The sequence below is a fragment of the Dermacentor albipictus genome, chromosome 3 (genome assembly GCF_038994185.2).
Source record: "Dermacentor albipictus isolate Rhodes 1998 colony chromosome 3, USDA_Dalb.pri_finalv2, whole genome shotgun sequence".
Classification (NCBI taxonomy): domain Eukaryota; kingdom Metazoa; phylum Arthropoda; class Arachnida; order Ixodida; family Ixodidae; genus Dermacentor; species Dermacentor albipictus.
The window spans coordinates 83796556-83809422 of NC_091823.1; the positions used below are offsets into that span (position 1 = coordinate 83796556).

General features: G+C 40.2%; 1 protein-coding gene across 4 annotated transcripts in view; it reads right to left on the reverse strand.

Annotated features, from left to right (window-relative positions):
- Positions 1 to 1323: 1323 nt before the first annotated feature.
- Positions 1324 to 12867, reverse strand: part of LOC139057438 (sorting nexin-17-like) — a 35884-nt gene continuing 24340 nt past the window's right edge. For all 4 annotated transcript variants that reach the window (XM_070535714.1, XM_070535713.1, XM_070535712.1 and 1 more), the window contains exons 11-13: positions 12045 to 12251; positions 9371 to 9418; positions 1324 to 8237 (exon numbers count right to left, since the gene is read on the reverse strand). In XM_070535714.1, the coding sequence (XP_070391815.1) occupies positions 8151 to 8237; positions 9371 to 9418; positions 12045 to 12251 (342 nt within the window). In that variant the 3' untranslated portion in view covers positions 1324 to 8150. The remainder of the gene's footprint in view (positions 8238 to 9370; positions 9419 to 12044; positions 12252 to 12867) is intronic.

A 12867-nucleotide genomic window follows, 5' to 3' on the forward strand; every position in this document is an offset into this window, starting at 1 on the left:
TGGCGACATCCTGCCAAGAGCTGCTCGTAATGTACACGTGGGTGCCACAGGCATTATAAATGTGTGCCAGTTACAAATGCATTACCTATGCATGCCGTTGAAGTGTGTTTGTACGCAACAGCCATGATTCTCACAATATTTCCAGAAGCTTCAACACAAGATAGCAGCATATGCCTGCTTCTGAGCTAGCAACTGCAGATTATACACATTAACGTTCCATTCGAAGTAATAAAAGAAATGTTAGATTAACTTCATCATGGCTGTGGTGGTAATTTTGACAGTGAATTAATATTCATCATTAATAAAAGCTCTTTGCAGTACCATAGCAATAAACTGCAGCCTAAGATCTTCAGTGCCTCAGTTTTACTCAAACTAATTAGAGTTGGAGCTTTGCAAGGCAATTTAATCCTGCTCCGTACCTCTTCAGCTAGACTTGTTGAATAAATTTCACATTCCTGAGGCACCCCAGCACCAGAGGGAAGCGAGAGGGTTCAACTGTGGATTATACTTTTCACTACCTTTGGCTATTCAATGTTAGCATAAGTCTAGGCACACTATATTCCACTTCATACTTGGCAGGCAATGCCGCTCAAGCTACACAAATAGTATGGTCATAGAAGTCCCGCGCCACGTTTCCCGCAGTACAGCTGTTTTTGATCAGTAACGCTTTGTATGGAATTACTACTTTAATATATAACAATTACCTTGCAGACTTAAAATTACGTCAAATCACGTATTTTTGCACCTTTGTTCAGCCGGTATGCAACATACTATGTTTTGGTCACGTGTGCACGCGGTGCGCTGTGGCCACTCGTTGCAGAAATTTGACGCGTTGCTCACTCAGTAGTAAATAGGTTCGGATGACATAAAAGCGCAGGATTTAACGCTACGCTGATGTACATAATGCATATCCATGTGTTTCTTTCATATGTAATGTGCTATTTTTTGGTCAGGAATGTGAGCAGTGTGAGATGTCTCTTAAAAGCCTTTGCCCTGTTGCCTGGTACGTATCAAAGTATACAACTTTTCTGTGCCTTTTCCACTGCCAGAATGCAGACACCACATAGCTCAGATTCAAATTTTATGACCTTATGCAGAGCACCAGACTACTACAGAAGCTGTACTAGTGCAACAATTGCTTGCATGTCTGGAAAGTCATTGCTCCAGAATATCACTGATACACAAACGGTATCAACAGTTTCGTGGTTTGAACCTATGAACAGTGATACTGCGTGCTTTCTCAAATAACATGGCATTTCCAAGTGTGTTCTGTTGTGAATGTGTCAGTGAGGTTATATTATATTAACAGACAAGCCACAATGGTTTCAAGTTGATTTCCAAACAATGAGACACCTATTGCTGGGTTAATTTATTATACCCACATTATGAGAATATAAAGTGCAAGCAAACTGCTTGACAAAGCTGTGGAGAAAATACAAAGATCAAAGTCATTTATCACATACCGTAGCATATAAAATTGTATATTAAAGAGGACCGCACCTCAGAAGGAAGAAAAGAGAGTGTACATTTGTGGTAGAAGTATAAAAACAGGTGTCATACACACAAAGTTCACTAAAAGGTATAAAAACAATAATTAAATGTGGCATAGCATATTTGAACTACACAGACCAGAAGGAAAATACTTTTTTTCTTAAAGACAACACAAATGAGGCCGAGTCGGCCTTGCTGTGAAATGGCACCAAGCGCTACAGCCAAAAAATTTTACAAGATATTTTATCAGAGATTAAAAATGCCGATCTATAAAAGTGACATTAAACCCAGGATGCCAGGCTGTAAGAAGCAATTGTGCACAATTTAGGAACCATGCAGTGAACTGCAGGAATAAAATTTTTTTGACGGGCTTAAGTGACCAAAGCTCAAGTAAAATATAGATGACTTACAATAACTCAAACTCAGATAATTAGAAATGTAAATTGCAGCAGCCCATAAACTTTTCTATTCGCCCCCCTACAGTTGGATTTAATTTATTTGCTAGCCTCATACATGTAACTCAAACTTCATGCTTAAGTATAAGCAATCTACTAACAGTGCAGTTTTTGCGGTTAAATGACTAAAGGAATATACCGAAAGTTAAAATAGGCTTCATAAAACAATTTTGTCTAGAAATCTCAGATGGTGACAAGAGTATCAATCTACAGTTCAGACAAACAAGCTACAAAAACTGTTAAAAAAAAAAACGCAGTGACTGCTTATTGACAAACCTATTTTGCACTGTTGATATAACATTTTGTGCTTCCAAGCCTATACTTATTTGGTATTCCACAGAGGTAGCATAAAACTTGTTTTCAATACATTTCTGTTTGTACAGAAAGTTGTGGTTTCATCTTGAGTCAAATTTTATTTAATTTCAAAGGTAATTAAGTTTTCTGTCAACTTCAACAGAATCACATGTCCTGGAGAGTCCGAATCAATCTCAATCGATTGAAAGACAAAATATCTTTTTATAGACCGGTAACAGGCTTAAAACAAAAACCTTATTCTGATTTACATTCCTGCAGAGACAATCTCCAAGGGCTAATCTAAAGTACTGCACTCTTTAAACCTCTGTGTTACTTTCTAGAGAAGAATGTAGCATCATAATGCAGCTACAAACGGCCATAGCTGTAAAAATTATTCTTGAATGATTCTACTTGCTTTCAAGAAATAGCTGCTAGCAAAGCTCACTATATTTTTGTATTGTTTGGTTATGAAGTCATTTGTGACTTTAATGCAAGACAAAGAAAAACCTCAATATAATGAAGTGTTATCTGACAAAAATACCATTTCTATAATCAATATCGCTAATAAGTGCATATGCAGATATTGGCGGGAGAGAAATCTCAACTGAAAGAAACGGAAGCATGATGCCTCTAGGCCAGAAAAGAACCTCATGTAAATTTTATGGCCTGTCAGCGGCTCCTCATGCTGATACATGGCACATGAACAATACTAATAAACATGCTTTACAACATCATTAACATACAACAGTGCAATCGGTATGATCACATGCAATTGGCTTGTCGGCTATAGGCCAGCCAAGCCAAGGCGTTAGTCGAAGCAAGCATGCATGCCCAGAATGTGCTATTTCAAGTTGCTGTTTGCTTGGTATTTGACATCTCTGTTACCAGGATACACGTATTCAGAGCTTTCAGCAAACAAATATTTGTTTCACTGTAATCGGTATTGTTTCGAATCCTGCATTCTCAGTTTCATTTATATTATATTGAAATAAAGCACAGCCAACCGAATTTTATATTTACTTTGTTATATTCAATAATATGTTATATTAAGGTCAGGCTGTAGTCAGTTGCTAATAGTGTAGGCAGATGACGAGGAAAGGGTGTTAAGAGAGCAGGTTATCAATGTGCCTGAACATTGTTATCATACTAGAACAGGCTCTACCGCACCTTCTGCACCAGACAAGCAGGCCATGTTCCTTAGAGATTGCCTGTTTGAATGGGCAGAACATCCTGCTCCATTCCACAAATGACAACAATGTAAGCCACAAGTACCGGCATAAAGAAACATACTAAATGAGAAACATGACAAAAGATATCCTTAAGATGTAAATTGGCACCAAAGTTGCAACAAGGAGCGGGAACCAACATTCACCAGTGACCTCTGATCACGCCCACTGATGGTTGGGGTGGGCATCACAAGTTTCACTGGAATGGAACACCCACCCAAAGACTGCTTTATCTCAGCATCTCTCACAGTACATTCTGCTCACAGTTCGTGCACTTGGCCGATGAGGAGAGCTACGAAGATTTCATATTTTATACAAGTGCTGGTCATAGACACGTGAGCAACTCGCCCATGGCTTAGCTGCGAAATGACGAAGCACAGTGCCACACCCACCAGCCAGTTCATTTAGTCAGTAGACTTGCCAAAATGAGAATTACATTCCACTCTAGACTGCTAGCATCAGCAGTTTTCCAACTTAGCAGAGCAGACTGTAAACATTGAGCTAAAACTGTCTGGTAACAAACATCACAACTTCATTCACACAGTTGAAGTTGAGTGGAAGTTTTAATTCTCCCCCTCACATACAAAAAATATGCATCGTATTTATATATATGTATATATATTTGTATAGATGTAACTTCCCTATTATATTTATTTCCCTCCCCTCTTGCCTTTTCCAAACAGGGCTATGTACAGGCAATATAAAGTATGCCACGCTATGTTAGTATTTCCCACTAAGTGATGAAAACTGCTCACAGAAACGACCAGCTCTCATGTTTGCAACATGCAGATCACTTTCACATTCTGGATCACTAAGCACTCTGGATTTTAGAGCGCTGAGGTGTGAGCTTGACCACCAGGATTCGTGCGCCCCATGACAATTTGCAGGAAAAAAACAAAATTAGGCATGGTGCTTCTCACAGTTACACTACATTTGTCATGGGAAATCTTCGGTTGCAAACTATAGCAAGCAAAAGTGAGAAAAATGTGTCCGTTACTACATCTAACAAGAAGGGGGAAAAAAAACTTTCTGGTCGCCTGTTAACAAGCGACCTCCTAAATATGGGACACGTTCCACGAGCTCCTCTGACATGAATAGGAATTCCACATGCTACCATCTAGCTTAACCGAAAATGAAATCACTCAACTGTTGGCATTTACCTTTTCTTTTTAAGTTTCAGCACAACAGAACCGTATACAGCACACTTTGGGCTCTTAGTGTCAAAAGCACTTTTCAAACACATCACACCCAAAAAGTCCAGTCAGTCAATGTTAAGTAGACACTGCTAAACAAAACTTTTACTGCCTAACCGAAAATCCACGAGTAACTGCCTGTCATATAAGTCAAAAATACATGATTCAAGTGACCAGTGTCAGATGCTAGCATTATGCAAGTGATCAGACTTAGAAACTGCTCTAAAACTGGAGTGCCTAGACATGGATGTGAGTTTTTTTTTTATACCAAAACACACAAAACACTAACACAAGTGGCATTCCTTCTTCAACAACAAGAAAGAGTAACCTGTCTGCAGTTACCAGCTGCTGCAAAAATTGGCGTACTACTGAGATGCTCTGCAATGGCCACACAAGCATAGGTTACCTAGCATATTGGCAAATAAAAGTGCTTTGTCATTTAGCAATACTTTGGCACTAAATCTGGGTGTTGCAAAAACAATTGTAAAAGCCACTTGGGCAATTACAACTATAACCACTTTTTCACATGCAGTACACAGCCAAAGGACATTGCTTCTCTTTTTATCATATGGTTTAAACAGTCCCTCTTAGTGGACACCAAAGAACTGGATTACTATGCATGAGTTGAATCATTCATCTTTATAACAGAGATTTCAATATCAAAAACCTAAAAAAAAAAACGAAAGTGAGGGACGATCAACAAATTTGGCAACTTTGCAAAGCCCCACAGCCAATGGAAGCACACAGATGTACAGACATTAAACAATTAAAACAATGATGCCTGCAACACCAAGAGTAAAAAGGTAGCTTATGCACGAAAGAACGGAAAAAAAAAACACAGCTCAGAACCAGCACCAATGATTTCACCATGCCAGCCAGAAGAAAGCGGCTTGGCAATAGAACCAGCTTTGCTGTTCTACAAATAAGAGCAGCAGCATCCAAAATCAATAAAACAATCAGTTGCTGTATACAAATATATGTATGAAATAAAGCCCAAAGTAAGCGAGCCTGGCTCTGGAACATAATGTGCCAACAAGACAAATTAATCTCAACATAATTAAAGACAATGTGGCCTTCGTGGTGCTATCTTCGAGAAAAACAAACAAAAAACACCACAACATTCAGAATGCCTGTCAATACATAAGGCTAATGGGCCAACAAATCTCACTATGACATAACTGCACGCAAGCATAACACCTCATTCCATGGAAGCTGCATTGACGCAGCACAGTACAATGCCAAGCCACCCAGCGTTAAGTGCAATGCAAATATTCAATCGGTGCCCCATAAGAAATGGCATCCACCAGCAGCAATAATGTACCACATCCTGACAACACTGAGAAATGTTGCAGCGGGACGGGAGGTAAACGTGCAGAACGCTTTAAAACTAGGAAAATAAATCGCAGCTAGGCTATAGCCAAGCACAACATTCAGATATGCATATGAAATTAAGCATAAAAGGACGTAAACAAACAGCCAAAGCTTACGTTTTTAGATTCGTTGTTGTATGTACACATCGGGTGCACGAGTTCTCTTGAGAAGCCACATGTAGCCAGAGTACTAACAAGTTTCAGGTCACAATTCTGGCATGCTGCGCACAACCTTAAGTATGATACTGTAACCTACCCCCTCTCCCCGGAAGTTATGTCTATAACTGCACTCCCCATTTATGCAATCACACATCCAGCAAAAACCTGCATCACTCTTTCAGTGCCAGATATATACAGTGTTATGAACAAGCCACCAATTTTAATATTACCAGACTTTCAAAAATGAGACCAAACATGCCATCTCCACAAGGAATGTTGTGGCAGAAGCAGCAAATGTAAACTACAAAAATTGTAGCTGCCAATGGGGTGACCCACGCCATAGAAACAAAACACATGTCGATCTGTCTCACATTAACCATTATTTACAGCTTGGGCTAAGGAAAGAGACCAGTAGCACGTCACCTACAATTATCTGATAACACCAACACCCAAAGCACCAAGTAGCAAGTTAGTGGAATTTCAGCAAGGATTACTGTCCACAACACTTTGAAACTTCCTTCTGTTTTAATTCCTTGTTTTTTTCACCCTAAGTCAGACTTGATTTAATTTGTGCAGTGACAGCGCGTATGCGACTAGTCAATATTGCTATTATCAGTTATTTAACACTGCCTTCAATCATAACAATTCGTGCAATGCCCTTGAATACACCAATTGGTACAGTATCCTTCCTGTGAGACAGGGGATATTACTTTTTATTTTTATTTTTTTCTTAAGCAGCCTGAATCAAGGCCATGCAAATTAATTATGAAATAAAAGAACGTGTCAAGTATGAGCTGCAACACATGATGTACAGCTGCTTCAAAACAGGAGTGGCCAATACTGATCAAGTTTTGTCAGCAATGGTGTGAGAAAACTTGGCAAAATCTTGCCAAATGCTAAACCCATTTCACTTTTTCTTATTCACCAATTACCCGGTGCCTTGCATGCTGCTGACTTCTCTTTACCATTCCTTTGCACTTAATCTTTAAGTGTTTCTCTGCAATGTCTCCCATCAACTCAATGCAAAAATGTGTGACATAATGCATGTTGCCACTGGCTCGTTCTAGAGGTCACACAAACTTAAGATAACACTTTAACATTCTGTGCGACTTCAAAAGAATTACATCACTGAAATTACAACGCAACTTTCAATGACAAACGCCCATGCACTTTCTACCACTGACAGCACTGTAAGCCTGAGGAACCCAACCCAGCATATTGAACTTGCCATAGGAAGAAACGCTCACCAAGAGTTGTGGTGAGTGCCATATACTGTTTAACCATATCATAAAAGATGCCAAGATGATTTTTGGTGAGATGCACAATTTGTGAAGGCCATGGCTACAGGAGAACCTGTGCCAAAAGTGCAGCTAACATCAGAGCTGGAAGGGGGGCAAAAGCTTGTTAGAAACTGAAGTAGGTGCATACTTTCTGCTTCTTTAGCAATGATAGCATAAAGCCATGAAATACCATTATGTAGCTGCGAACGTCAGCTGGACAAAGTGAGGACCATCACTCAAGAACCTCTTCATTCTGTACTGCACTATCACTTCACTTGAGCATTGTAGAAAAAGATGAAGCATTCTAGACACACATTTGCCACACACAGAGTGATTGTGCATAGAGAAATAAGATGTGGAGCAGAGTAAAGCCATTCATAAACATTGTCACACTAACAGTGCACAACAAAAGCCGTACTTCAGACACCCAGCAAGACAAAACACGATTTTTGAGTGTTATACGATGCAGCTTATGTTAGCAAGTAGAAATACAAGGATAGTATCCAAAATCAAGCTTTCGAAAATAAATCTTGCACTCACTGCTGGAATTCTAAAGTTTTACAACACAAGGCTATGAAAGCATTCCAACCACTCATCATTTCATGCCAACACCCATCCTTAAAAAGAGTGCGTATGTCACAACAGTCACGTCTCCTTTCGAGTCCTTTGTATAAAATGATGCTCAAAGATCGTCATCCCCAATGCCTTCAAACGCGTCATTCTCCATGGTTGCCTTTGGAGATGTGATCCCACTGTTGCGTTTAGGGTCCTGGAAGAGATAAAAACCAAATATGCTGTCTACATGCATAAAACTAGTGTTGTAGGTTTGTTATGCATTACGCTAACGATCAAATGCTATCGCAGACACACGTGTAGCAGCTAAACCTCTAAGTACATCCACTTGTTAGTGCGTTTCAATATTCTGCACAAATTGTGTGCAGATGGCCTTAAACAGACAAAACTACACCATGTCTTTCTTTCTTCTTTTTTTTTTCTTTCTTTTAGCAAGAAGTTTTATCCCTAAGGCTCACTAGCTTTTCTTTGCAAAATTAAACTACCGTAAAGACGTGCACGGTGTGTAGAAAGTACAAAACAGTAACACATGACTATTGCTATAGCTTGATTCAGATAAGCTGGGTTTGCTGCTTGCTTTACAGGAATGTGGCACTTCTCATGTTAAAAGGCAATGCTCCATGCAGGGTTCACATTTACAATGTAGCGATAGCAGATGTTCACAAAAATGTACCACAAATTATTTTCTAAGGAGTAGAGTCTGCACACTTTCTGTGTCATGAGGTGCATTAAAATTATTCATAACAATACGCACATATAAAAAAATGCTAATGAAAAAAGAAAGGCACCTGAAATGACAAAATTTTCTGTTTAATAAAGTCGAACCTTTTTTTTTATTATTCTTTTGGTAACCCTCACAATGATGCATAACAATAAGCATAGCGACGTATAATTTCTGCCTCTTTGATAGAAACCTGCTGTGGTTTTTGAGCTAAAGAACTGGAAGAAGCCTAGCAATTTGCACACTGAGCTTCCATGAGCTTCCATTTCTGCTCTCTTATCCCATTAGTGCTAAGTATAATGTCCTCTAGCCTACTCTTCTATTTTGCGCAGACCAGTTGCGGTAGAGCTTAAACAATAGCACAGCTGTGATGCCCCGCTGTGACTGCAACAGAACATGCTTCATAATTGTGTTTGGCACTGATAAGCTGCATGAGACAGTCTAGCAAACATTGATCTGCCCCAATACTGCTGTTCATCTGCTTCATCACTGCTAAGCTTACACATCTAAATAAGAGCATGCTTCCATTTCTTTGAACTTGCACACATTACTTTTTTTTTTCAGGAAATATAATGAAAATGATGAATCGCAAGTTAAGGCCGACTTACACTGTGCTTTCGAGTGGCCTCCCTTGTCCTAGATTTGCCATCCTCTCGCTAAAAGCACAAAGACACAAGATGCTGAAATTTTAGCACTAGCAAAATTGACTCATACAAAAGGAGACAACTGTTGAACACAGCTAACAAAGCAATTTAGGCTTGGCAGTATGAGAAGCCATTGCACGTAACTACACATTACAGTACAGCAAAGACATATTACAATACAGTCCACTCACAATGACAATGAATGCACTGTACTAGTCCTCTACAATGACAGCAAGGCTAAGGAATGCAAGAAAAACAGCCCTACATAACTGTGGGACTGTGTAATCGCTTTCAGCAGCACTGTGCAAACACCATGACTTCCACTGTGTAGTAATTCGAAAGAGGCCCAAGTACAGCTGCACGGAGCAGTGTCAAGATACTGCCATTTCTGTCTGGCCTTAGTAATCATGATGCCATATCTTTCACCACACATCTCTCCCAAGAGTGCCGGAAAGGAGATAAGTCACAACAAGAGATAGGTGTATGTTGCTGAGTAAACTGTGCAACCTTGTGCTCTACACATAATCTTACGTTTGACCACAGGCTGATAAAGAGAATGCAGGAATGGAATGTGACAGTGATAAGATTATCCATTGTGTGCATCGCGTAAACACTTCATTCTGGTTCTTTCTAATGGCTAGTACTGTACTTATTTGACTATAAGAAGAGGTTTTTTCCCCAGAATTCTTAGCCTCAAGTCCCTCCCCTTCCCGCCCACCCTTACATGCGAGCGTGATAGATTCAGTTAGTGCTTCAATATACCAGTGCCATCGCCACATTTCCAGCAATCCAGATTCTAGATGGCAGCAAAAATTATAGCAACTAATAAGCCTTGGAAGATGAGGCAATACTGTATTTTTGTGCGTATAACTTGCATCGGGAATTCAAAAAGTTTAACAGTAAAGCTAGCATGTGAATTACACGTGAATTTGAAATTTCACCTTCAGGTGCGACTTCACAGCAATGCCAATTTTTCCGTATGGCATGACTTCCCAGCAATGCATGCTGCACTGCCGTAGAGCTACACCAAAAGGTAAAATTCGTGCTGCCATGAAATCCCACTTCAAAGTGAAATTCGCATTTAACCCGCACCAATTATTCTGGTTACTCTGGAGGCTCCAGATTACTTGGTATTTTGGGCAATCCCTGCTGAATCTAAATAATCTGTAGGACACTCTACATCACTTTATATTAGTGTGCATACTTAAGTTCTTTTTCTCTGGTGTCCCAACTGGCATCCTCGCCTTATAATGCTGACCACCTTGTAATCAAATAAATATGCTAAATGTGAGAATACAGCAGCTGGGCCAGAAAGTCTGGGAGCCCCTGGTCTAGAAGAACGTTTTCAGAAGCAAACGTAATCACTTAGTACCTACACTAGCCACAACTTTTCCTAGAACTTATCCAGATCAAAATTTGGTTCAGGAGCTTACAATAATACCCCCCCCCCCCCTAAATCTTATTAAAATTATGCCAGTGCTTTAAAAACATTTTATCTTGCACCATATTTCACCTTTAAAGAAAGCCACAAGGATAAGTGTAAAAATGTCTCAGTCTTGCTTTCTAACTCGTCAATTTTCAAAAAGCTTTTGAGTTGAAATCACTTATTGCTTCCCCAAAATGTTATTCCAAGTACCACCACCGACTCCCAACTGCAACATAATCTTAGAGCAAATAAACAAATAAGCAGTAAATCCATTAATAAGTACAGTTTACCTTTATGCTGAGGCAAAAATCAACAACATACGAAATAATGTCTCACTCTACACAGCTAATATCGTTCTTTCCTGAACAATTGCTCGACACTAGCCTCACAAGCACTCAACGCCGTTGTCGTCATCATAATCATTATCACCATCATGTTTGTGCCTTGCGCAGTGTAGAACCTCATTCATTCACTTTCATTCATTCATTCATTCATTCATTCATTCATTCATTCATTCACGGAACAACAAAACACTTAAGATTTAGGCCGCTACACCACACAAAAAGACACATACATGAGAAAAGGAAAAGACAGAACAAGCAACGAAAACCCGTTGAGTGGCTTAGTGGCTATGGCACTGCACTGCTAAGTAAGAGGTCGCGAGATCAAATCTCGGCCGCAGCAACCGCATTTCAAAGGGGGTGTAAAGAAAAAACGCCCATGTTCTCTGCACTGGGGCATGTTGAAGATCCCCAGAGTCCCACACTACGGCAATCATGGTTTTGCCATGTAAAATACCAGAATTCAATTCATTTCAACAAATGCTGAAATCGGTACGCATCTTGTCTTTACCTTGCCTAGTGTCTACGTTCTTTCATTCTGTGTAGCTACCATGCAGTCCTACAAACCCGCCCGAGAACCTGTGCTCTTAAAAAATCTAGATTGATGAAAACGAAACAACTAGGAAGCCAAGATTTCTATGGGCTTTCTTCCAAAAGAAACCAAATAAACCAAATATGCAGGACCAAATAAAATTTTCCTTCCTTCCTTCTTCCGAAAGTGTGCAACAGCCCCCAAAAAAAGCAGCAAGGAAAGTGCAACAACCAGGCTAACATCAATGGGGTCCCACAGCACATTGTCGGATAAATCAAAACAGTACAGTCCAATCCTAGGCACACTCGTCGACTCGGCGGAGAGAAGCCATGTCCTCACCGTCTCATGGACGATACCGTCGGTAGATGCTGATCGGCTGACAGAGATCTGGTAGCTGGAACCATCGCGCTTGAGGAAGCTCCACGAGCCACGACGACTGCTACTGGGCCTCTGGCGAGGGTTGGTACCCTGGGGTCGGTCAGCACCTTGCTTCTTGAGTAGCAGTTCACCCACCATGCCTTGCAGGCACACACTCAGCAGAATTGCCTGCACAAACACAGCCTGTTGCAGCTTGCACAGACAGCACGTCTCTGGATGCTAACAATACTTCATAAGACCATTTTTCTGGCCCACTTGAGTCAGCCATCGACCTGATGGTAAAGTGTACATGTGACGAATGCTCAGTTACAAGGTGCAATGCCTCTGTTTGATTCTCGTGCAGGCTGCACAGAATGCAGTGCTGTTCAACACGAGTTCCAAGGGAAACGATGTGCGCTGCAATTGCATATGTCCCGGCGGCTCTGGCTAGTGCTTTTCGCCAGAAGATCACACAAACGTTGCGTTAATAAACTTTTATTGCACTGACATGGAGTAGTGACGTATTCCTAGCTAATCACTAGGCTCGTGCAAATATTTGATATCTTCCAATATTTGACCGAGTATTATGCTATTCAATATTCGCTTCAGCTCAAATTTCACAATTGAAGGTTTTCGAAGTAATAAAAATGAACAAACACACACATTTTTCCATGTATAAGCCACACTCCCATTAAATCACCCCAGAAATAAAGAAAGAGAGAAAAAAATGTGCACATAACTCGCGGAAATATGCCCAGATCTTTGCAAAAACAGTTTCCATTTGCAAATTCATGCATCGTCCACA